The sequence below is a fragment of the Oncorhynchus kisutch genome, linkage group LG15 (genome assembly GCF_002021735.2).
Source record: "Oncorhynchus kisutch isolate 150728-3 linkage group LG15, Okis_V2, whole genome shotgun sequence".
Taxonomy (NCBI): Eukaryota; Metazoa; Chordata; class Actinopteri; order Salmoniformes; family Salmonidae; genus Oncorhynchus; species Oncorhynchus kisutch.
The window spans coordinates 4,948,450-4,975,193 of record NC_034188.2 but is presented as its reverse complement, the minus strand read 5'-3'; the positions used below and the strand labels follow the sequence as shown (position 1 = coordinate 4,975,193).

General features: G+C 46.7%; 1 protein-coding gene across 3 annotated transcripts in view; it reads right to left on the bottom strand.

Moving 5' to 3' along the window:
- ctnna1 (catenin (cadherin-associated protein), alpha 1) overlaps window positions 1-26,744 on the bottom strand; it is a 227,594-nt gene that overhangs the window by 20,858 nt on the left and 179,992 nt on the right. For all 3 annotated transcript variants that reach the window (XM_031789509.1, XM_031789508.1, XM_031789510.1), the window contains exons 16-17: window positions 24,378-24,559; window positions 13,076-13,181 (exon numbers count right to left, since the gene is read on the bottom strand). In XM_031789509.1, coding sequence (XP_031645369.1) covers window positions 13,076-13,181; window positions 24,378-24,559 — 288 coding nt within the window. The remainder of the gene's footprint in view (window positions 1-13,075; window positions 13,182-24,377; window positions 24,560-26,744) is intronic.

Here is a 26,744-nt window from a genome sequence, read left to right as displayed (position 1 = left end):
CCCTATATCCTGCCTCCCTCTCCAACACCCACTGCCCTATATCCTGCCTCCCTCTCCAACACCCACTGCCCTATATCCTGCCTCCCTCTCCAACACCCACTGCCCTATATCCTGCCTCCCTCTCCAACACCCACTGCCCTATATCCTGCCTCCCTCTCCAACACCCACTGCCCTATATCCTGCCTCTCCAACACCCACTGCCCTATATCCTGCCTCTCCAACACCCACGGCCCTATATCCTGCCTCTCCAACACCCACGGCCCTATATGCCACTGCCCTATATCCTGCCTCTCCAACACCCACTGCTCTATATCCTGCCTCTCTCTCCAACACCCACTGCCCTATATCCTTTCTCTCCAACACCCACTGCCCTATATCCTGCCTCTCTCTCCAACACCCACTGCCCTATATCCTGCTCTCTCTCTCCAACACCCACTGCCCTATATCCTGCCTCTCTCTCCAACACCCACTGCCCTATATCCTGCCTCTCTCTCCAACACCCACTGCCCTATATCCTGCCTCTCTCTCCAACACCCACTGCCCTATATCCCTATAAGCAGTCCTGGTTAATACGCCTGGTTGGGTCAGGCTGCCCGTTAGCCTGGTTGGGTCAGGCTGAGCGTTAGCCTGGTTTAGCGTGGATGGGTCAGGCTGAGCGTTAGCCTGGTTTAGCGTGGATGGGTCAGGCTGAGCGTTAGCCTGGTTTAGCGTGGATGGATCAGGCTGAGCGTTAGCCTGGTTTAGCGTGGATGGGTCAGGCTGAGCGTTAGCCTGGTTTAGCTGGGATGGGTCAGGCTGAGCGTTAGCCTGGTTTAGCTGGGATGGGTCAGGCTGAGCGTTAGCCTGGTTTAGCTGGGATGGGTCAGGCTGAGCGTTAGCCTGGTTTAGCTGGGATGGGTCAGGCTGAGCGTTAGCCTGGTTTAGCTGGGATGGGTCAGGCTGAGCGTTAGCCTGGTTTAGCTGGGATGGGTCAGGCTGAGCATTAGCCTGGTTTAGCGTGGATGGGTTGGGCTGAGTTTTAGAATGGTTTAGCCTGGGTCTGGAAGAGAGCTTGTCTGGTTCTCAAGCTGAAGGTGAGTCAGTCCTGGCACATCCCCTCTGATCTAGTCGACAGTAGAAATACATGAAAAGCCTTGGCTGTTGAGTGCTGAACAAAAAAAAAAACTATTCATTAATGGTTTTCATACACACACGGCCTTGGAGAGACACAATCTCTGCCACTAACACACACAAACGCGAGAATGGACTGACGAACGCCCACACACACCTGCACGGTGCCGATCTGCTGTCTTTAATGAATAACAGTGATATCCTTCAAAAAAGGTAATACTCGGTGATTGACATTGACAGGCATCTCCTGCTGGAGCCCAGCATGGAAGATCTATGGGGGCAGCTTACAACTACTGTTTTGATATTTAATTTATCTAAATGCAAGAGGTAGGCTGCTCATTATAACATTATGAGAGATGTCTCTCTGGCTGTGAAACCAAATAACACGCCTGTTCTCTAAATGTAGTGCAGTGCTTTTGACCCGGGCCAAGAGGAATCCTCATGGAGGCTCAGGTCAAAAAGGTTGTGCACTATATAGGGAATAGGCTACACGTGCTACAACGTTAAGCTAGCTGACGGACTGTAACTGCCTTCCATCCAGACTCATTACAGAGCCAGCGTGTGTGTGTATGTGTATGTGTGTGTGTGCGTGCTCGTGTGTGTGTGTGTGTGTGCTCGTGTGTGTGTGTGTGTGTGTGCTCGTGTGTGTGTGTGTGTGTGTGCTCGTGTGTGTGTGTGTGTGTGTGTGCTCGTGTGTGTGTGTGTGTGTGTGTGTGTGTGTGTGTGCTCGTGTGTGTGTGTGTGTGTGTGTGTGTGTGTGCTCGTGTGTGTGTGTGCTCGTGTGTGTGTGTGTGTGTGTGTGTGTGTGTGTGTTGTGTGTGTGTGTGTGTGTGCTCGTGTGTGTGTGTGTGTGTGTGTGTGTGTGTGTGTGTGTGTGTGTGTGTGTGTGTGTGTGTGTGTGTGTGTGTGTGTGTGTGTGTGCTCGTGTGTGTTCGTGTGTGTGTGTGTGTGTGTGTGTGTGTGTGTGTGTGTGTGTGTGTGTGTGTGTGTGTGTGTGTGTGTGTGTGTGTGTGCTCGTGTGTGTGTGTGTGTGTGTGTGTAGGCTGTTCCTCAAAAAAGGATAAAAATACTTGGCTTTACACACCTGATCAGAAAAACAGGAAGACAGACGGGAATAAGAAAACAGTGGGGATAAGAGAAGCAATATCCCCCAAAAAGGAAAATGAATAAGAAAAGGATGAGGGTGTTGAGGAGAGAGCAAGAGAGCGAGAGAGCGATGTGGAATGCTTGATGTGGGTGATTAATATTTAACATGACCCCTAGCATAACAAGGTCAGAGCAGGAGAACTGCGGCCGATTGCTACACATAACAAGGACTCTGTTCCATTACTCTTCTTACCTAATGTTAGCAATCTAAACGTCAATCATGGCCGATTGCTACACATAACAAGGACTCTGTTCCATTACTCTTCTTACCTAATGTTAGCAATCTAAACGTCAATCATGGCCGATTGCTACACATAACAAGGACTCTGTTCCATTACTCTTCTTACCTAATGTTAGCAATCTAAACGTCAATCATGGCCGATTGCTACACATAACAAGGACTCTGTTCCATTACTCTTCTTACCTAATGTTAGCAATCTAAACGTCAATCATGGCCGATTGCTACACATAACAAGGACTCTGTTCCATTACTCTTCTTACCTAATGTTAGCAATCTAAACGTCAATCATGGCCGATTGCTACACATAACAAGGACTCTGTTCCATTACTCTTCTTACCTAATGTTAGCAATCTAAACGTCAATCATGGCCGATTGCTACACATAACAAGGACTCTGTTCCATTACTCTTCTTACCTAATGTTAGCAATCTAAACGTCAATCATGGACTCTGTTCCATTACTCTTCTTACCTAATGTTAGCAATCTAAACGTCAATCATGGACTCTGTTCCATTACTCTTCTTACCTAATGTTAGCAATCTAAACGTCAATCATGGACTCTGTTCCATTACTCTTCTTACCTAATGTTAGCAATCTAAACGTCAATCATGGACTCTGTTCCATTACTCTTCTTACCTAATGTTAGCAATCTAAACGTCAATCATGGACTCTGTTCCATTACTCTTCTTACCTAATGTTAGCAATCTAAACGTCAATCATGGACTCTGTTCCATTACTCTTCTTACCTAATGTTAGCAATCTAAACGTCAATCATGGACTCTGTTCCATTACTCTTCTTACCTAATGTTAGCAATCTAAACGTCAATCATGGACTCTGTTCCATTACTCTTCTTACCTAATGTTAGCAATCTAAACGTCAATCATGGACTCTGTTCCATTACTCTTCTTACCTAATGTTAGCAATCTAAACGTCAATCAAGGACTCTGTTCCATTACTCTTCTTACCTAATGTTAGCAATCTAAACGTCAATCATGGACTCTGTTCCATTACTCTTCTTACCTAATGTTAGCAATCTAAACGTCAATCATGAACAGCTGTTACATCTACATAACCACAGAAGGACAACAACAACAAAAATACCTTGCTGGATAACAAACAATAAACAAGCCAATAATAGTATAAACTGATTGGCTGAACGCTACGAAGCTAGGCTACATATTTAACCTTGTAGCGTGTATAAACTGATTGGCTGAACGCTACGAAGCTAGGCTACATATTTAACCTTGTAGCGTGTATAAACTGATTGGCTGAACGCTACGAAGCTAGGCTACATATTTAACCTTGTAGTGTGTACAAACTGATTGGCTGAACGCTACGAAGCTAGGCTACATATTTAACCTTGTAGCGTGTATAAACTGATTGGCTGAACGCTACGAAGCTAGGCTACATATTTAACCTTGTAGCGTGTACAAACTGATTGGCTGAACGCTACGAAGCTAGGCTACATATTTAACCTTGTAGCGTGTACAAACTGATTGGCTGAACGCTACGAAGCTAGGCTACATATTTAACCTTGTAGCGTGTATAAACTGATTGGCTGAACGCTACGAAGCTAGGCTACATATTTAACCTTGTAGTGTGTACAAACTGATTGGCTGAACGCTACGAAGCTAGGCTACATATTTAACCTTGTAGCGTGTATAAACTGATTGGCTGAACGCTACGAAGCTAGGCTACATATTTAACCTTGTAGTGTGTACAAACTGATTGGCTGAACGCTACGAAGCTAGGCTACATATTTAACCTTGTAGCGTGTATAAACTGATTGGCTGAACGCTACGAAGCTAGGCTACATATTTAACCTTGTAGCGTGTATAAACTGATTGGCTGAACGCTACGAAGCTAGGCTACATATTTAACCTTGTAGTGTGTACAAACTGATTGGCTGAACGCTACGAAGCTAGGCTACATATTTAACCTTGTAGTGTGTACAAACTGATTGGCTGAACGCTACGAAGCTAGGCTACATATTTAACCTTGTAGTGTGTACAAACTGATTGGCTGAACGCTACGAAGCTAGGCTACATATTTAACCTTGTAGTGTGTACAAACTGATTGGCTGAACGCTACGAAGCTAGGCTACATATTTAACCTTGTAGCGTGTATAAACTGATTGGCTGAACGCTACGAAGCTAGGCTACATATTTAACCTTGTAGCGTGTATAAACTGATTGGCTGAACGCTACGAAGCTAGGCTACATATTTAACCTTGTAGCGTGTATAAACTGATTGGCTGAACGCTACGAAGCTAGGCTACATATTTAACCTTGTAGTGTGTACAAACTGATTGGCTGAACGCTACGAAGCTAGGCTACATATTTAACCTTGTAGTGTGTACAAACTGATTGGCTGAACGCTACGAAGCTAGGCTACATATTTAACCTTGTAGTGTGTACAAACTGATTGGCTGAACGCTACGAAGCTAGGCTACATATTTAACCTTGTAGTGTGTACAAACTGATTGGCTGAACGCTACGAAGCTAGGCTACATATTTAACCTTGTAGTGTGTACAAACTGATTGGCTGAACGCTACGAAGCTAGGCTACATATTTAACCTTCCCTACCGATTTCAACAAACCATTTCTGTATGGGCCTCGCTTTGTGCTACATATTGTCATGCTGACCGAGGCAGCTCAAGCAGGGTAGACATTTGACAAACTGACCAGTTGGAAAGTGGGTATCTTATGATAGTGCCACGTTGAAAGTCACAGAGCTCTTCAGTAAGGACATTCTACTGCCAACGTTTGTCTATGGAAAATGCATGGCGGTGTGCTCGATTGTATACCCCTGTAAGCAACGAGTGTGGCTGAAATAGAATCCACTAATTTGAAGGGGTGTCCACATACTTTTGTTTATACAGCGTCTGTGACCTTGAGGGGTTAGGACTTAGTGCAGCGTCTGTGACCTTGAGGGGTTAGGTCTTAGTGCAGCGTCTGTGACCTTGAGGGGTTAGGGGTTAGGTCTTAGTGCAGCGTCTGACCTTGGGGGGTTAGGTCTTAGTGCAGCGTCTGTGACCTTGAGCGGTTAGGGGTTAGGCCTTAGTGCAGCGTCTGACCTTGAGCGGTTAGGGGTTAGGTCTTAGTGCAGCGTGTGTGACCTTGAGCGGTTAGGCCTTAGTGCAGCGTCTGTGACCTTGAGCGGTTAGGCCTTAGTGCAGCGTGTGTGACCTTGAGCGGTTAGGCCTTAGTGCAGCGTGTGTGACCTTGAGCGGTTAGGCCTTAGTGCAGCGTGTGTGACCTTGAGCGGTTAGGCCTTAGTGCAGCGTGTGTGACCTTGAGCGGTTAGGGGTTAGGTCTTAGTGCAGCGTCTGTGACCTTGAGCGGTTAGGTCTTAGTGCAGCGTCTGTGACCTTGAGCGGTTAGGGGTTAGGTCTGCTGTGGCTGTTGTCCAATCCGTGTGAGGCAGACTCGGCCACAGTTGTCACGTGTGTAAGCCGGACAGATGGTTGTCGATGTGGTGCTGTCCCGACGTTATTTCCTATTCGCTCTCTTTACGTCTCAGTGTTGAGCCAGGGTTGTTTTGGCTTGTCAGCAGCCCGCTGCAAAGTGCCTGCTACCAGTGGAGACGGTGGGCAGAATCTTCCCAGGTGTCGATGTTGATGGTGAAGGACTCGTCTTGCTTGCAAATATCTCTACAGCGTAAGCTGCCAGTTGGTCTCTTTCCAGAGGACAATTCTGGGGCAGAGAATGTCCTTCTGGATTGGTCCGTCATCCATCCGATGTGAGTGGCAGAGGAAGCGAAGGCGTCGTTGCCTCAGGAGAGTATGTACGTACTGCGTAGTTGTGCTCACTACAGGACTGCGGTTGCGTGTGATCCTGTCCTTCCAAGGTGATGCCCAGTATTCACCTCAGGCAGCGCAGGTGGAAGTTGCTAAGCCTTCACACTTGGTGTGAGCGTGCTGGTGACACAGGCTTGGTAAACAGGCACCTTTGTGTGGACGGTGAGTTTGTGCCATACTCTAGATCAGTGGTCACCAACAAGCCGACAGCGATCGGCAGAGGTGTGAGACAAAGTCACTATTATTCCAGGCACAAGCAAGTCTCAGGTCACAAAGGTCCGAGGCTCAAGTCGCATCCCAAGTAGAACGGGTCAAGAGTCAAGTCGTACATTCTAAGAGAAAGTCAAGTCTCAAGTAAAAAATAAATCTATACATGCAGTAACTTTTTCCAACTACAAATCTTTGTCTATTTATTGAGCCGACCAGACAGCCCTCATTTTGTCTACAACACATATTGATGATATAGGTGTAAAATGGAGCCTTTGTATCAGTAATAAAAGCCTTAAAATCAGCAGAAGACAAGTCAGGTTCAGAGTGGACATTTATTTACAGGTCATGCACGCCCAATTTTTCAGTTTTTGATTTGTTAAAAAAGTTTGAAATATCCAATAAATGTCATTCCACTTCATGATTGTGTCCCACTTGTTGTTGATTCTTCACAAAAAAAATACAGTTTTATATCTTTATGTTTGAAGCCTGAAATGTGGCAAAAGGTCGCAAAGTTCAAGGGGGCCGAATACTTTCGCAAGGCACTGTAGATTCATCAAATATACACAGGCAATAACACCTCCAAAAATGAATAGCCTCTGTATCAGGCCCTGCCCCATCTGAACACACACAGGTAAAGGACAAGACTGCACAGCCTCCCCTTGAGAAACCAAACACATACATACACAAGCAAACAGCTACAAAAGCACTTGCCACTCACCCCGGACCATCCAATTGGCAATTACAACCAATAAAACTGGTTCTACAATGTAAAAGGCCATTTACACCCCCCCCTCCCTCCATTGTCACATTTGTCTTAATTATATTTCATCACCATTCATAAAATGGAACAATGTTATCTTATTCAATATATTGACACATAGTAGCCTGTTTCTATGCGCATGGAGGCCCGCAAATCTCCTATTACGCACAGCCGGAATGACAGACATCACAAAACACACAGAACTCCGACATAACCCAGGAAATATGGGTATGGGATATGAATAAAGAAAAGTATACATTGAATTAAATAACCAGAATTTCTACCTCATGAGTCTAGTGAACGTTTATGTGCCCGATAAACTCCTGGGCCCCACTCAGGAGGGTAAGAAATGCTAAATGAACCGTTTTACAACGGCTTGGCGGGAATGAATACACCCCAGTCTCACGGGAGAAAGGAGAGCAGGGACCGTGGGAGGCAGGACCCTCTGCTGCTCTACTCTCTCTCCCTCTGTAGAGACCATTCATTTTCAATATAAGCTCAGTTTTGCCTCACAAGTGACAACTGATAGATTTTTATCAAAGTTGGAGTTTTTAAAATATAATATGGTCTGAGAACAATAATTGTCAGGCCAGGCATATAGCCACTATGTCGTGATAATTAGACCAGGCATATAGCCACTATGTCGTGATAATTAGACCAGGCATATAGCCACTATGTCGTGATAATTAGACCAGGCATATAGCCACTATGTCGTGATAATTAGACCAGGCATATAGCCACTATGTCGTGATAATTAGACCAGGCATATAGCCACTATGTCGTGATAATTAGACCAGGCATATAGCCACTATGTCGTGATAATTAGACCAGGCATATAGCCACTATGTCGTGATAATTAGACCAGGCATATAGCCACTATGTCGTGATAATTAGACCAGGCATATAGCCACTATGTCGTGATAATTAGACCAGGCATATAGCCACTATGTCGTGATAATTAGACCAGGCATATAGCCACTATGTCGTGATAATTAGACCAGGCATATAGCCACTATGTCGTGATAATTAGACCAGGCATATAGCCACTATGTCGTGATAATTAGACCAGGCATATAGCCACTATGTCGTGATAATTAGACCAGGCATATAGCCACTATGTCGTGATAATTAGACCAGGCATATAGCCACTATGTCGTGATAATTAGACCAGGCATATAGCCACTATGTCGTGATAATTAGACCAGGCATATAGCCACTATGTCGTGATAATTAGACCAGGCATATAGCCACTATGTCGTGATAATTAGACCCGGCATATAGCCACTATGTCGTGATAATTAGACCAGGCATATAGCCACTATGTCGTGATAATTAGACCAGGCATATAGCCACTATGTCGTGATAATTAGACCAGGCATATAGCCACTATGTCGTGATAATTAGACCAGGCATATAGCCACTATGTCGTGATAATTAGACCAGGCATATAGCCACTATGTCGTGATAATTAGACCAGGCATATAGCCACTATGTCGTGATAATTAGACCAGGCATATAGCCACTATGTCGTGATAATTAGACCCGGCATATAGCCACTATGTCGTGATAATTAGACCAGGCATATAGCCACTATGTCGTGATAATTAGACCAGGCATATAGCCACTATGTCGTGATAATTAGACCAGGCATATAGCCACTATGTCGTGATAATTAGACCAGGCATATAGCCACTATGTCGTGATAATTAGACCAGGCATATAGCCACTATGTCGTGATAATTAGACCCGGCATATAGCCACTATGTCGTGATAATTAGACCAGGCATATAGCCACTATGTCGTGATAATTAGACCAGGCATATAGCCACTATGTCGTGATAATTAGACCAGGCATATAGCCACTATGTCGTGATAATTAGACCAGGCATATAGCCACTATGTCGTGATAATTAGACCAGGCATATAGCCACTATGTCGTGATAATTAGACCCGGCATATAGCCACTATGTCGTGATAATTAGACCAGGCATATAGCCACTATGTCGTGATAATTAGACCAGGCATATAGCCACTATGTCGTGATAATTAGACCAGGCATATAGCCACTATGTCGTGATAATTAGACCAGGCATATAGCCACTATGTCGTGATAATTAGACCAGGCATATAGCCACTATGTCGTGATAATTAGACCAGGCATATAGCCACTATGTCGTGATAATTAGACCAGGCATATAGCCACTATGTCGTGATAATGAGACCAGGCATATAGCCACTATGTCGTGATAATGAGACCAGGCATGTAGCCACTATGTCGTGATAATGAGACCAGGCATGTAGCCAATATGCTGTGATAATATATTAAAGAATGCAACACGGGCTTGTTTTGTTTTGACAGATTTTTACTCAGAAAAAGGATAGTGACCACTGGACTGGATCTAAGCTTAGAGGTTGATTTTCAGATACGGCTGCTGAGCTCGGCGCCAAGTGGACAGGTTGCTGGTGATGGTGGACCCAAGGTTAAGTGAAGTTGCTGTCATCTTTCAGTGTTTAGTTGTTAAATGGAAATGGAAGGGGACTTGTTCAATGCCCTTTCCTATTGGTTTTGGTTTTCTTCAAGCTGAAGTCCTAGCATGTTAGGGGTCCATGAGGGTTTGTAGCTCTTGGCAAATGGGGGTCGCTATGACTGCGTTGTCTCCCGGATGAGGAGCAGTTGCATCTTTGTTTTAGCTTTTAAGTGAGCAAGATCGATTAGTTTCCCCGTCCATTCTTGTAGACGTCCCAAAGGCTTTTCCGGAAGAGGAGGGAAAAATAACATCCCCCAACAAGTTTGGTGCCAGCACACAACCTTTCTTAACGCCAAAGGAGTCCGATGTGGACACGTAAATCTGGTTGGTTGATTGCGTGTTGGTGTGGAAGGACTGAAGAATTACAGGGGAGGTTTTTTGGAGGGGGGGGGGCACATCCTATCCCGTTGGACCATCTTAAAGAGGCCACTCCCACTAGGTCCTCTACAATTGTCTCAGGAGAGAAGATCATGTCTGTTGTGGGTGTTTCTGCGCTGAACCCTGACTGTGACTCCCGGGTAAAAGTTCTCTCTCTTAGGATCTGGTGTATATTCAGTGCGTAGTTGACCAGTGATGCTGAGTAGGACGATGCCACAGTAGTTACAATCACTCCCGTCTCTCTTGTTTTGTTGTTGTTGTTGTTGTTGTACAGGGTGACAACACTGGCATTCCTAATGTCCTGAGGGACAGTACTATTCTGCCAGCACAAACAGAGGAGCTTGTGGAGTTTCTCCCATCACTGTCCCTGTGCTTCTTCGCTGGCTAGGCTTGTTTTTTGATGCCGTCGTAACTGCCTCTGACGTTGCCTGTGTCCGCAGATGATCGATGTCATTGCAGAGCAGCAGCCAATAGCATAGCGTCTTGAGGCTTGTTTCTTCTTCGCCGCTCTATGGTCTTGTGGAGGAACAACATTTGACTCTGGGCTGTCCAGATTAAGGGGGGGCTGTCCAGATTAAAGGGGGGGGGCTGTCCATATTAAGGGGGGTCTTTTCGTTTCGGGGATAGACTTGAAGTTGTTGAGGACAATGCCCTTTTCTTCTAGGATGTGTTGAATCCCCGAGCTGACAAGGTAAAAAATTAAAAATGGGTCGTTCTGCCCCTGAACAAGGCCCGCTGTTCCGTCATTGTAAATAAAATAAAAATCTTAAACCGACTTGCCTAGTCAAAGAAAAAAAAAATATATATATACTGTAAGGAGAAAACGGCAATTTCCCTTCATGCACCAAATGAAACAGGTAAACTGTGGGGGAACAACATTTGACTCGGAGCTGTCCAGTGAAATCTAGGCATCTCTCCCACTGTAGGAGGCATTGGCTTCCATCTCCAAGCCAATTGATAAAGGGCTTAGAAACCAGTAACTGCTGACCTCCCGTGTTGCATTTTCACAGCACAAAAAAGCCTGGGCATGGTGTCCCTGTGTTGCCCAGGCAACAGGGCTCCTCCCCCCCTCTCTCAGCCTCCCTGGAGAAGAAGTGAAAGCAGTCTCTTACTCTAGTCCTATACTATTATTTATGCATGTCATTACAATGACGAAGATGAGAACGAAAACGCATTTCAACTACCTGTTGAAAGCGAGGAAGAAATGAAGCAACACTGGGATACTAGAGAGCGAGAGAAAGGCAGTAATACCCACACATCACACAACATTAGGTGATATTATCAAAACGGAATGCCACACTACTAATTATAAAAATGTGAAATAGGCCCTATTATATGAAAACGTTTACATCTACATCATTTACATCTTGCCAGCCTATAATTTTAACTTGTTCTCTCTCCCAGCGTCATGGTTTGAACGAGGTGCACTATTATCCCAGCACATTATAATACAGTCCACACACACAAAAAATAAAAGATGACTGTAGCTTGTTCAATGTATTTACCCAGGAGAGCAGACATCTACAGCCCTTTGTGGTTTCCCTAACATGTGTAAAATGCAGTAGCCTATCATATTGGATAACGGGGACAATCATTTTTGGGCTTGAACCTCGAAATGTATTTGCAGGGCTCATCTGGTTTAGGTTTCCACGGAGATCAAAGCTCTAATCAAATCTAGACATGCTTTAGAATGACACTTCATGTTTTTGGTGGGAAAAAGTGATTTATTCTCGGGATGGAACATTTGGAAGATACTGGAGAAATGTTAAACCCTGTGTGTTATATACTGTCTGGGATAGAGAGGGCTGTGTGTTATATACTGTCTGGGATAGAGAGGGCTGTGTGTTATATACTGTCTGGGATAGAGAGGGCTGTGTGTTATATACTGTCTGGGATAGAGAGGGCTGTGTGTTATATACTGTCTGGGATAGAGAGGGCTGTGTGTTATATACTGTCTGGGATAGAGAGGGCTGTGTGTTATATACTGTCTGGGATAGAGAGGGCTGTGTGTTATATACTGTCTGGGATAGAGAGGGCTGTGTGTTATATACTGTCTGGGATAGAGAGGGCTGTGTGTTATATACTGTCTGGGATAGAGAGGGCTGTGTGTTATATACTGTCTGGGATAGAGAGGGCTGTGTGTTATATACTGTCTGGGATAGAGAGGGCTGTGTGTTATATACTGTCTGGGATAGAGAGGGCTGTGTGTTATATACTGTCTGGGATAGAGAGGGCTGTGTGTTATATACTGTCTGGGATAGAGAGGGCTGTGTGTTATATACTGTCTGGGATAGAGAGGGCTGTGTGTTATATACTGTCTGGGATAGAGAGGGCTGTGTGTTATATACTGTCTGGGATAGAGAGGGCTGTGTGTTATATACTGTCTGGGATAGAGAGGGCTGTGTGTTATATACTGTCTGGGATAGAGAAGAGGGGGATGGAGGAGAGGGGGGTGGAGGAGAGGGGGGTGGTGGAGAGGGGGATGGAGGAGAGGGGGATGGAGGAGAGGGGGGTGGTGGAGAGGGGGATGGAGGAGAGGGGGGTGGTGGAGAGGGGGGTGGAGGAGAGGGGGTGGAGGAGAGGGGGGTGGAGGAGAGGGGGGTGGAGGAGAGGGGGGTGGAGGAGAGGGGGGTGGAGGAGAGGGGGGTGGAGGAGAGGGGGGTGGAGGAGAGGGGGGTGGTGGAGAGGGGGGTGGTGGAGAGGGGGTGGTGGAGAGGGGGGTGGTGGAGAGGGGGGTGGAGGAGAGGGGGGTGGAGGAGAGGGGGATGGAGGAGAGGGGGGTGGTGGAGAGGGGGGTGGTGGAGAGGGGATACAGAAGACATGGGGAAGAGAAGCAAGACAGGAGGATAGAAAGAGATTGAGAGAGTGCTCGATGGTGAGACATGGATCAGTGTGTAATCTACCTGGTCTGCGATGGTGCGGCCCAGTTTATCCATCCTGGATCCAGCCTCAGCAATCTTCTTAGCAGCACTGATGACATCAGAGGTATTCTTCAACGGACCTTTACCCCTGGAAACACAGGACGGACACACACATCAGTCTATTGTTCACACACACACATCAGTCTACTGTTCACACACACACACCTCTCCAATGGACCTTCACCCCTGGAAACACAGGACGGACACACACAAACACACACACACAGCCACACACACATACACAAAAAAAGCCGATACCGATTAAATCGGACAATTCAAAAAACTTTTTGGGGGTTTTGTAATAATGACAATTACAACAATACTGAATGAACACTTATTTTAACTTAATATAATACATCAATAAAATAAATTTAGCCTCAAATAAATACTGAAACATGTTCAATTTGGTTTAAATAATGCAAAAACAAAGTGTTGTAGAAGAAAGTAAAAGTTCAATATGTGCCATGTAAGAAAGCTAACGTTTCAGTTCCTTGCTCAGAACATGAGAACATATGAAAGCTGGTGGTTCCTTTTAACATGAGTCTTCAATATTCCCAGGTAAGAAGTTTTAGGTTGTAGTTATTATAGGAATTATAGGACTATTTCTCTCTATACCATTTGTATTTCATTAACCTTTGACTATTGGATGTTCTTATAGGCACTTTAGTATTGCCAGTGTAACAGTATAGCTTCCGTCCCTCTCCTCGCTCCTACCTGGGCTCGAACCAGGAACACAGACAACAGCCACCCTCGAAGCAGCGTTACCCATGCAGAACAAGTGGAACAACCACTCCAAGTCTTCGAGCGAGTGATGTTTGAAACGCTATTAGCGTGCACCCCACTAACTAGCTAGCCATTTCACATCGGTTACACCAGCCTAATCTCAGGAGTTGATAGGCTTGAAGTCAAACAGCTGCTGGCAAACGCAAGAAAGTGCTTGAATGAATGCTTACGAGCCTGCTGCTGCCTACCACCGCTCAGACTGCTCTATCAAATCATAGACTTAATTATAACATAATAACACACAGAAATACGAGCCTTGGGTCATTAATATGGCCGAATCCGGAAACTATCACCTCGAAAACAAGACATTTATTCTGTCAGTGAAATACAGAACCGTTCCGTATTTTATCTAACAGGTGGCATCCATCAGTCTAAATATTCCTGTTACACTGCACAACCTTCAATGTTATGTCATAATTACGTAAAATTCTGGCAAATTAGTTCGCAATGAGCCAGGCGGCCCAAACGGTTGCATATACCCTGACTCTGAGTGCAATTAACGCAAGAGAAGTGACATTTCACCTGGTTAATATTGCCTGCTAACCTGGATTTCTTTTAGCTAAATATGCAGGTTTAAAAATTATTGGAGCAACGATACGCACCGCATCGATTATATGCAACGCAGGACACGCTAGATATCTAGTAATATCATCAACCATGTGTAGTTAACTAGTGATTATGATTGTTTTTTATAAGATAAGTTTAATGCTAGCTAGCAACTTACCTTGGCTTACTGCATTCGCGTAACAGGCAGTCTCCTCGTGGAGTGCAATGAGAGGCAGGTGGTTAGAGCGTTGGACTACTTAACTGTAAGGTTGCAAGATTGAATCCCCCGAGCTGACAAGGTAAAAATCTGTTGTTCTGCCCCTGAACAAGGCAGTTAACCCACTGTTCCTAGACCAGTCAACCCACTGTTCCTAGACCAGTCAACCCACTGTTCCTAGACCAGTCAACCCACTGTTCCTAGACCAGTCAACCCACTGTTCCTAGACCAGTCAACCCACTGTTCCTAGACCAGTCAACCCACTGTTCCTAGACCAGTCAACCCACTGTTCCTAGACCAGTCAACCCACTGTTCCTAGACCAGTCAACCCACTGTTCCTAGACCAGTTAACCCACTGTTCCTAGACCAGTTAACCCACTGTTCCTAGACCAGTTAACCCACTGTTCCTAGACCAGTTAACCCACTGTTCCTAGACCAGTTAACCCACTGTTCCTAGACCAGTTAACCCACTGTTCCTAGGCCAGTTAACCCACTGTCCCTAGGCCAGTTAACCCACTGTCCCTAGACCAGTTAACCCACTGTCCCTAGGCCAGTTAACCCACTGTCCCTAGGCCAGTTAACCCACTGTCCCTAGGCCAGTTAACCCACTGTTCCTAGGCCAGTTAACCCACTGTTCCTAGGCCAGTTAACCCACTGTTCCTAGGCCAGTTAACCCACTGTTCCTAGGCCAGTTAACCCACTGTTCCTAGGCCAGTTAACCCACTGTTCCTAGACCAGTCAACCCACTGTTCCTAGACCAGTTAACCCACTGTTCCTAGGCCAGTTAACCCACTGTTCCTAGGCCAGTTAACCCACTGTTCCTCGACCAGTTAACCCACTGTTCCTAGACCAGTTAACCCACTGTTCAAAGACCAGTTAACCCACTGTTCCTAGGCCAGTTAACCCACTGTTCCTCGACCAGTTAACCCACTGTTCCTAGACCAGTTAACCCACTGTTCCTAGACCAGTTAACCCACTGTTCCTAGGCCAGTTAACCCACTGTTCCTAGGCCAGTTAACCCACTGTTCCTAGGCCAGTTAACCCACTGTTCCTAGACCAGTTAACCCACTGTTCCTAGACCAGTTAACCCACTGTTCCTAGGCCAGTTAACCCACTGTTCCTAGACCAGGCCGTCATTAAAAATAAGAACATGTTCTTAACTGATTTGGCCTAGTTAAATAAATAATTAAGGGGTTGAAAACCATGCGCCTCCTCGGTTTTGTATTGAAGTTATTGTACCCAGAGGAGGACAGAAGCTAGCTGTCCTCCGGCTACACCTACAGAGTGCTGTGGAGGTAAGTGTTGACCTTCATTACAAAACAGTGTGTTTTTACTAATTATTTGGTGACATTAATATATTTAGTATAGTTTTATCTAAAAAGGATAACGAATGTTTCACTATTTTTATGAGGATGGACCTCCCCTTCATCCTCTGAGGAGCCTCCACTGACATACACACCTCTTCAACAGACCTGTACTCCTGGGAACGAATGATCCACAAACACACGGCTCTGATACAGTCCATCCAGCCTCATCCAATATTCAACAGCCTCTCATCGTGTAGTCTCTGTTTCTGAAGGATAGACTTTTTCTCTCCCTCTCTGACAGATGGTATTGTATATGGGGGGGAGAGGGGAGCGTTATGGTACACACACACACAGTCCCCCCAGTGACAGTGATTTGATCATTAGAGGTCATGTGTTTTATACCTTCACCCTAAGAAGCCACCACAGCTAGCTGCACCAGTCACTCCTCCCCCGTCTACACAGACCAATAGAAAATACCCTAATCTCTGTTCAAATCCCCAAAGGAACCAGTTGCCCTATATAGGAAATAGTACCCAAAAGGCCTTTTGGTCATATGGTAGTACACTATATAGGAAATAGTACCCAAAAGGCCTTTTGGTCATATGGTAGTACACTATATAGGAAATAGGACCAAAAGGGCTCTGGTCTGGTAGTACACTACTAATTAGGATTTAAATTGCTCCCACACCTTTATCCTGTTCAGGCTTAACCCACGTAATCCCCCAAAGTAATTATTTATCATGAAAGGGCAATCAAGCATACTCCAAGAGAAAGGTACAAATCTCAGCTTTCTAGGAAAAACGTTTCTAAATGTCTGAGGTGAGGACACAAGCTCAAAGTAGAATTGTGATAAACATTTAATATGATGCATTTCCTATTTGTCTAAACTATGAATAAAGGCCTGAAATAACTCACTATAAGACTTCCTCTTCCTTAAAATGGTCAAATACATAGTCAGTGTCAGGGTAGCCTAGTGGTTAGAGTGTAGAGGCGGCAGGGTAGCCTAGCGTTGGTCTTGTAACCGGAAGATTGTAAGTTCAAACCCCCGAGCTGACAAGGTACAAATCTGTCGTTCTGCCCCTGAACAAGGCAGTTAACCCACTGTTCCTAGACCAGTTAACCCACTGTTCCTAGACCAGTTAACCCACTGTTCCTAGACCAGTTAACCCACTGTTCCTAGACCAGTTAACCCACTGTTCCTAGACCAGTTAACCCACTGTTCCTAGACCAGTTAACCCACTGTTCCTAGACCAGTTAACCCACTGTTCCCAGGCCGTCATTGAAAATAAGAATTTGTTCTTAACTGACTTGCCTCGTTAAATAAAGGTTAAAAAATTTAAAAAAAATAAGAGAACATGTGCAAATATTCTCTACCTCAATCGCTGCCTCAATCGCTGCCTCAATCGCTGCCTCAATCGCTGCCTCAATCGCTGCCTCAATCGCTGCCATCCTGCTCAATCGCTGCCTCAATCGCTGTGAATGTCTCAGAGCTCTAAGCTCGGCTCCTTAAACTCTGTTAGGAACACACCTTTCATCTCATATTAATAATGTCCGTCTATGACAAACAGAAAGTGTTTTTATTTTATATATTTTTTTTAAATCTATTAATTATTTTAGATTGGCTACAAATAGATCTCTGAATGTGCTACAGTGACGAAACCAATCTCTCCTGCTGCGTTTAATCTAAGGATTACAGGCACATATGTGTTGTTTGTGGTTGTGATGTAGAGTTCGGCCAGGACTTGATTGACAGTCAGAAGAGCGAATGAAATGGTAGGAAGGACATCCCAGCTTCAAGTGGTGTCTGATGTCACATCCTGGTTCACAAAGGCACACGAGACATACTCCGTTGTTCGTGAGAGTCAGGGATACCATTCAATTCATTTCCATTTATAAGCAAAGATGTCAGTCAGAACCAGTACTAGAACCACGCAGGTCCACTAAACATGGAAGAGGTTTTAGAGCTGGATCCCTCACTTCTGGCCTGTTTACTGGTGACCTTTAGCTGCAGACCTAACCTGGCATGACTAAAAGCCTGAGTGAGACGTGAGGGAGGGACTTATATGGTTCCATGATGCCAACGTGACATGTGACCAGGCTGAGCCAATCCAGATGGTCAGTGAACAACAACACCCATTTCTCCCTTCTGCTGTCTGATGGAAAGAGGGCGGGACGGAGAGAAGGGTGGATAGAGAGATGGAGGGAAGAGGGACAGACAGGGTGAGATAGGGGGCAGTGCCAGTCCTGTTCAGCTAATAGCCCTGGCCTAGACATAACCCACTACCAACCCCCTAACACACACAGGCTGCCGCAACATTCCCCCCAACAAACACACACAGTTCACCCCAACAAAACACACAGGTCACCCCAACAAAACACACAGGTCAACCCAACAAAACACACAGGTCAACCCAACAAAACACACAGGTCAACCCAACAAAACACACAGGTCAACCCAACAAAACACACAGGTCAACCCAACAAAACACACAGGTCAACCCAGCCAGCCAGCCCCAGCCTGCTCCACAGTCCTCTCTCTGCCAGGGACTCCAGTCACAACCTGGATTCAAAGCTGTGCTCTCTCGCTCTCTCCAGGCTACAAACCTTCCCGTCCAACTCTCCCACAACAGATGGAATTTTGTTCAGTCTCTCCCGCTTCCTCTTCGCGGTCCCATAATCTCTCTCTATCCCTCTACCACTCCCTTCCATGAGTTTTGTCCTTCTCCCTTCCCCTCCCTCTCTCTATCCCTCCCTCTCTATCCCTCCCTCTCCTCCCTACCTGTGTGATGTTAACGGATGAATGGGGTGGGGGATATAAAGGGAGTGAAACAAGGTCCTGGCAGTGGGATGTAGCCAAGCATCAAACTACAGACTGGGCTGGTGGACACTCTCTCTCTATCCCTCCCTCTCCTCCCTACCTGTGTGATGTTAACGGATGAATGGGGTGGGGGATATAAAGGGAGTGAAACAAGGTCCTGGCAGTGGGATGTAGCCAAGCATCACACTACAGACTGGGCTGGTGGACACTCTCTCTCTATCCCTCCCTCTTGACTGGGGACACTCTCTCTCCTTCCCTCTCTCTTGACTGGGGACACTCTCTCTCCTTCCCTCCCTCTTGACTGGGGACACTCTCTCCTTCCCTCCCTCCCTCTTGACTGGGGACACTCTCTCTCCTTCCCTCTCTCTTGACTGGGGACACACAAGGGACAGGAGAGCCCTGAGAGACTGGAGGGGCTGGAGGCATCGGGATGATAATGTCAAACCCCAACTCAACACTGCTAGTGCTGAGCTTAGCCTCGTTTCACTGCAGACGTGCTACCAACGTGGTTGGGATCTACAGTCAAATTTAAGGCAGGCCTACGCTCCAACTCTGTTCGTGCTAGTCTCATTTCACAACAGAGATACTAAACATAGTGGTAGGGGGGTCATAATATGCCAGGAGAGGTTATCAGACATCCCCCATCCTAACAGAATCTAAATATTGTTTTTCATTGGCTAATATAAAAACCATGAATAAATAAGAGGAAGTTTGAGCTTCACCACGTGTCACCCTGGGCTAGTCGTCACCTCTACCACCATATTCAGACACTGGGCTAGTCGTCACCTCTACCACCATATTCAGACACTGGGCTAGTCGTCACCTCTACCACCATACAGACACTGGGCCAGTCGTCACCTCTACCACCATGTTCAGACACTGGGCTAGTCGTCACCTCTACCACCATATTCAGACACTGGGCTAGTCGTCACCTCTACCACCATATTCAGACACTGGGCCAGTCGTCACCTCTACCACCATATTCAGACACTGGGCTAGTCGTCACCTCTACCATCATATTCAGACACTGGGCTAGTCGTCACCTCTACCATCATATTCAGACCCTGGGCCAGTCGTCACCTCTACCACCATATTCAGACCCTGGGCTAGTCGTCACCTCTACCATCATATTCAGACACTGGGCTAGTCGTCACCTCTACCACCATATTCAGACCCTGGGCTAGTCGTCACCTCTACCACCATATTCAGACCCTGGGCTAGTCGTCACCTCTACCACCATATTCAGACCCTGGGCTAGTCGTCACCTCTACCACCATATTCAGACACTGGGCCAGTCGTCACCTCTACCACCATATTCAGACCCTGGGCTAGTCGTCACCTCTACCACCATATTCAGACACTGGGCTAGTCGTCACCTCTACCACCATATTCAGACCCTGGGCTAGTCGTCACCTCTACCACCATATTCAGACACTGGGCTAGTCGTCACCTCTACCACCATATTCAGACACTGGGCTAGTCGTCACCTCTACCACCATATTAAGACCCTGGGCTAGTCGTCACCTCTACCATCATATTCAGACACTGGGCTAGTCGTCACCTCTACCACCATATTCAGACACTGGGCTAGTCGTCACCTCTACCACCATATTCAGACACTGGGCTAGTCGTCACCTCTACCACCATATTCAGACACTGGGCTAGTCGTCACCTCTACCACCATATTCAGACACTGGGCCAGTCGTCACCTCTACCACCATATTCAGACCCTGGGCCAGTCGTCACCTCTACCACCATATTCAGACCCTGGGCCAGTCGTCACCTCTACCACCATATTCAGACCCTGGGTTAGTCGTCACCTCTACCACCATATTCAGACCCTGGGTTAGTCGTCACCTCTACCACCATATTCAGACACTGGGCTAGTCGTCACCTCTACCACCATATTCAGACACTGGGCTAGTCGTCACCTCTACCACCATATTCAGACACTGGGCTAGTCGTCACCTCTACCACCATATTCAGACACTGGGCTAGTCAGTCAAATACCAGGTGGTGTAGAGAGCAGAGTGGGTGGCACCACCAGGCAGTAAGTCAGTCAAATACCAGGTGGTGTAGAGAGCAGAGTGGGTGGCACCACCAGGCAGTAAGTCAGTCAAATACCAGGTGGTGTAGAGAGCAGAGTGGGTGGCACCACCAGGCAGTAAGTCAGTCAAATACCAGGTGGTGTAGAGAGCAGAGTGGGTGGCACCACCAGGCAGTAAGTCAGTCAAATACCAGGTGGTGTAGAGAGAGATAGTATGACAGACAGGTGGGCGGAAAAGCCCAAGTCAATTTCCTCCTCACTGATCTAACCTTGCTGGTGCTTGCCTGCCCGGACACAAGGTTTTAGGACCAATCAATTGGGCGTGGACTGAGTTCGTTCTTGGCTGACCTTCCTTATTTCTGCCACCCCCTGCTGCTGCAGGTTACCATGGTGACATAGGTGTAGGAGCCATAACACCCAACCACTTTCCTAGTCTGAGAAATATTTACATATTTATGAGTGTAGATGAATTCTGACTAGAATTCCTCAGCGAAAACAAAACATTCTCCTGTTTAGATATCTACAAAACATTATTGGTGGTTTTTTGTCAAAATTAAATCCCTTGGGCCTTTCCACTGTAAAGACTAGAACGAGACAGCGCCAAGACCCTAACAGTTGAAATGTAATCTCGATCTTCAAGAAGACCCTTTAATACCACTTCTTTACTTTAGCTCTATCAGAACAGATACATGTTGTGTTTTAAATAACTACACGTTGTTTATTTTACGACAGGGCTAGCGTAGCAGGGTAGGAGACATGAGAGCGGCAGCCTCATTTGCATGTATTAGCATGACATTAGCATGAAAAACAATAGGTCTGGGAGGGGAACCGCTGCCTGCCGTTAAGGATCCTTCAGGGGGACGCGGATCAGAAGTGGCAGGTTTGAAGCTGGACGATGCTAAGCATTTGATCAAAGGCTGGCTCATCAGCCTGACCTGAAGAGAGTGGAGGTCTGTCACTAACTGGGGAAGGGAAGGCTGGATGGTTTGTAAGGCTGGTTGGAGGAAGAGAGTGGAGGTCTGTCACTAACTGGGGAAGGGAAGGCTGGATGGGTCTAAGGCTGGGCTGGGCTTGGACGGAGGAAGGCTGGGCTGGGCTTGGACGGAGGAAGGCTGGGCTGGGCTTGGACGGAGGAAGGCTGGGCTGGGCTTGGACGGAGGAAGGCTGGGCTGGGCTTGGACGGAGGAAGGCTGGGCTGGGCTTGGACGGAGGAAGGCTGGGCTGGGCTTGGACGGAGGAAGGCTGGGCTGGGCTTGGACGGAGGAAGGCTGGGCTGGGCTTGGACGGAGGAAGGCTGGGCTGGGCTTGGACGGAGGAAGGCTGGGCTGGGCTTGGACGGAGGAAGGCTGGGCTGGGCTTGGACGGAGGAAGGCTGGGCTGGGCTTGGACGGAGGAAGGCTGGGCTGGGCTTGGAAGGAGGAAGGCTGGGCTTGGAAGGAGGAAGGCTGGGCTTGGACGGAGGAAGGCTGGGCTTGGACGGAGGAAGGCTGGGCTTGGACGGAGGAAGGCTGGGCTTGGACGGAGGAAGGCTGGGCTTGGACGGAGGAAGGCTGGGCTTGGACGGAGGAAGGCTGGGCTTGGACGGAGGAAGGCTGGGCTTGGACGGAGGAAGGCTGGGCTTGGACGGAGGAAGGCTGGGCTTGGACGGAGGAAGGCTGGGCTTGGACGGAGGAAGGCTGGGCTTGGACGGAGGAAGGCTGGGCTTGGACGGAGGAAGGCAGTCTAAGTGGACTTATACTCCTTTCGGTGTCTCACGCAACTTCATGTTCGGTGTTTATGCTGTCTAGCTAAGGACAATGCCTTGGCTTGTGGAGTAAACTTGTCTTCAAGACTGGTGCTTACAGGGTGACTGCAGTGTTAGCTCTGACTGGAGAAACTCCTTTAAAAAGTTGGCATTTGAGAGACAGGCAGGCAGAGATTTGCTCTGTCATTATCTCCAGGCACAATGTCTCCTGACGGATTCACTTTAAAATACAAAGAGGACGACCCACACACACACACACACACCTATACTTGCAGGCAAAAGACCACACACACACACCCCTCCCGACACACACGTTTTACTGAGCAGATGGCCGGCCAGGGCACTCAGGTGATGTGCCATAGAGCCTACGATCTTGTCTGTGTGTCACATTTACTAGAGGACAGCTGCTGGCCTCCCCAGTCCAGACAGAGATCTTACTAATGCGACCCGTTTCAGGGAACTAGGCTTATGTCTCCCGTCACTACTTCACAGCAGAGCCATTTCAACATTTAACTTTTTATAAAAAATACTTTTTGGGGGGCAGAAATACCTTGTGGAAAATCTGTAAATACGTAAATACGAATACAATTGTTGAAATAACGAGCCCAGTAGGTTTTTAGCCACGGAAACCTACAAGGTACCTTTCCTGTTAGCCATGATTGGCAGAGATAATGGAGTGGACTGGACATTCCGAGAGAGGAGTTCAGATTGGTCTGCCATGTAGCATGCTTCTTTAAATAACATGATCTGAGTTTGAGTTAATTTTTATTTTTACTAAGTACATGTGGATAATCCTATCTACCGCAGCTTTTTTTTTTTTTTTTTTTTTAAAGATAATGAATAACTTGCGCAACTGCAGTTAACTGCTATTGACAAAGCTCAGTGGGAAAAAGTTGTGATGGACAACTTTTCTGCAGGATGATTGTGCCATGCTGACTCTGACACTGATAATGAATGAATCAGACAATCACTGATTTAGGTAAAAAAAAAAAAAAACTTTAAAAAATTAATTGAACCAGAGATTGTAGTTTTCTGATGACAACGGAGGAGAAGAAACAGTGTCGTTGTCAAGGAACAAGTTGACCCAGTTTTGAAAGCAGTGGAATGCCCGGTGGAAGCAGAGAGATTATTGCCAAATCCGGAGAGTCCAAAAAGAGAACACCGAAAGAAGGCTGTTGTATAAAACGCCCGTCTCCGGATTACATCTTCAAACTAAAGGGCAACCATGACAGAGCGGGAGAAACATTCATCCATGTATACAGTTAAAGAGTCTAGCTACATTTTAAGATATTACACATTTAAAAGCCCACTGTTAGCTAGCTAACTAACGTTAGCTGGCTGGCTTGCTAACGTTACATGTATGATCTGTGTATAGCTAACGTTAGCCCCCCCGAGTTTAACAGAGTTGAATTCAATTTTTCCCTGTCAGATTTCTTTATCTTCTGTTTGAGTTCCTAGTTGTTTTGAACGAGGAATTAGAGTTGGGATTATGGTTAATTGTTTAGCTAGCGAAAGACTCCACTATGCAAGTAAACAATTCACTGTAACGTTTACATATTCTGTATCCTGTGCATCTGACGAATAAACATACGATTGTATTTGATATAGTGTGTGTTTACCAGAGATGGTAATGTGAAGAACAACATGACCTGCACCAAAATCAGATTAGGATACAGGCAGAGGACTAGTGTATTTTAACTACTACCCCCTCTGCCCGTCCCCCCTCAACACACCCACCCCTCTGCCCCCCCCCTCAACACACCCACACCTCTGCCCCGTCCCCCCTCAACACACCCACACACCCCTTCTGCCCCCTCCATACCTGGTGAAGTCCGTCATCTCCATCATGATCATACACATCTGTTTGGCCAGGACGATGATGTCGTTGCCGGAGTCGTCCCACTTGGACACCTCAGCGTCCAGCTTGCTCTTCTCCTCCTGAAAACTGGCCACCTGCTCAGCGATCTTAGCCTTCTGCTCCTGGGGAAGCTGGGCCATGATAGCCTGGTAGAGGAAGAGAGAGTTATAACAGCACACCGAGGCATTATAGCCTGGTAGAGGAGAGCTATAGAACAACACACAGAGACGGTTATTGGTCACTGTTACTCAGTTACACCAGCTCTATCAGGAGAAATGGGCCAAAATGCACCCAACTTATTGTGGGAAGCGTGTGGAAGGCTACCTGAAACGTTTGACCCAAGTTAAACAATTTAAAGGCAATGCTACCAAATACTAATTGAGTGTATGTAAACTTCTCACCCACTGGGAATGTGATGAAAGAATCAAAAGCTGAAATAAATAATTCTCTACTATTATTCTGACATTCCACATTCTTAAAATAATGTGGTGATCCTAACTGACCTAAAACAGGGAATTTGTACTAAGATTAAATGTCAGGAATTGTGGAAAAACTGAGTTTAAATGTATTTGGCTAAGGTGTATGTAAACTTCCGACTTCAACTGTACATACGAGCCTCTGAACTCATGTGATGAGTGACATTACCCTAAAAAGAGACCTGGACGACTCGCGTTAAGCTTCCAGACCTAACGCTGTCGCTTTAGGTTGGAGGAGAAAACTCTGTCAGACACATATCAAAAATCACCATTCCTTTAAGTTGATATAAATAGGGCTTTTCTGGTCAAGTCCCAATGCTCATGAATGAATTTCCTTGTTTTCATTCTTAAGGTTGAGATCAACTGAAGATGCCTCTTAAGGTTAGCTCCAAAAACACTTTGTAGAGAACCCTTGCCGCTAAACAGGAAGACCTGATAGAAAACACAATAGAATGATCGTAGTTCAGTCGGGAAATCAGAACGGTCTACATTACCGATGCATAACAAGAGGGCTAATGAGGTCACGCCGTGCTTCCACACCGACTAACATATTTCTCACCAACGTAGCCCCCTCATTTGGCCAATGACTGGATATATTAATACAACCATTACCAAGGCAACAGGGAGAATATTTAAAGAGAGCGTGTCTGTGCAAGATGTGTGCTCTGTAGGCCTTCTCTCCGCGTGAGTGGATGTACTCTGTAGGCCTTCTCTCCGGGTGATGTGGGTGTACTCTGTAGGCCTTCTCTCCGGGTGATGTGGGTGTACTCTGTAGGCCTTCTCTCCGGGTGATGTGGGTGTACTCTGTAGGCCTTCTCTCTGGGTGATGTGGGTGTACTCTGTAGGCCTTCTCTCCGGGTGATGTGGGTGTACTCTGTAGGCCTTCTCTCTACACGAGTGGGTGTACTCTGTAGGCCTTCTCTCTACACGAGTGGGTGTACTCTGTAGGCCTTCTCTACGTGAGTGGGTGTACTCTGTAGGCCTTCTCTCCGAGTGAGTGGGTGTACTCTGTAGGCCTTCTCTCCGGGTGATGTGGGTGTACTCTGTAGGCCTTCTCTCCGGGTGATGTGGGTGTACTCTGTAGGCCTTCTCTCTGGGTGATGTGGGTGTACTCTGTAGGCCTTCTCTCTGGGTGATGTGGGTGTACTCTGTAGGCCTTCTCTCTGGGTGATGTGGATGTACTCTGTAGGCCTCTACGCGAGTGGGTGTACTCTGTAGGCCTTCTCTGCGTGAGTGGGTGTACTCTGTAGGCCTTCTCTCTGTGTGGGTGTACTCTGTAGGCCTTCTCTCTGTGTGGGTGTACTCTGTAGGCCTTCTCTCTGTGTGGGTGTACTCTGTAGGCCTTCTCTCTGCGTGATGTGGGTGTACTCTGTAGGCCTTCTCTCCAGGTGATGTGGGTGTACTCTGTAGGCCTTCTCTCCGGGTGATGTGGGTGTACTCTGTAGGCCTTCTCTCCGGGTGATGTGGGTATACTCTGTAGGCCTTCTCTCCGGGTGAGTGTGTGTACTCTGTAGGCCTTCTCTCTGGGTGATGTGGGTGTACTCTGTAGGCCTTCTCTCTGGGTGATGTGGGTGTACTCTGTAGGCCTTCTCTCCGGGTGATGTGGGTGTACTCTGTAGGCCTTCTCTCCGGGTGATGTGGGTATACTCTGTAGGCCTTCTCTCCGGGTGAGTGTGTGTACTCTGTGGGTGGTAGGGCAGTGGTTGAGGTTGTGAACAGTATTCAACTGGAGCGCTCTTCATTTCCTTCCAACACAGCTCAGAACAGGGTAGTGTCCCAAATGGCACCCTATTCCCTATGAAGTGCACTACTTTTGACCAGAGCCCTATGGTTAGCGCAATATACAAGAAATAGG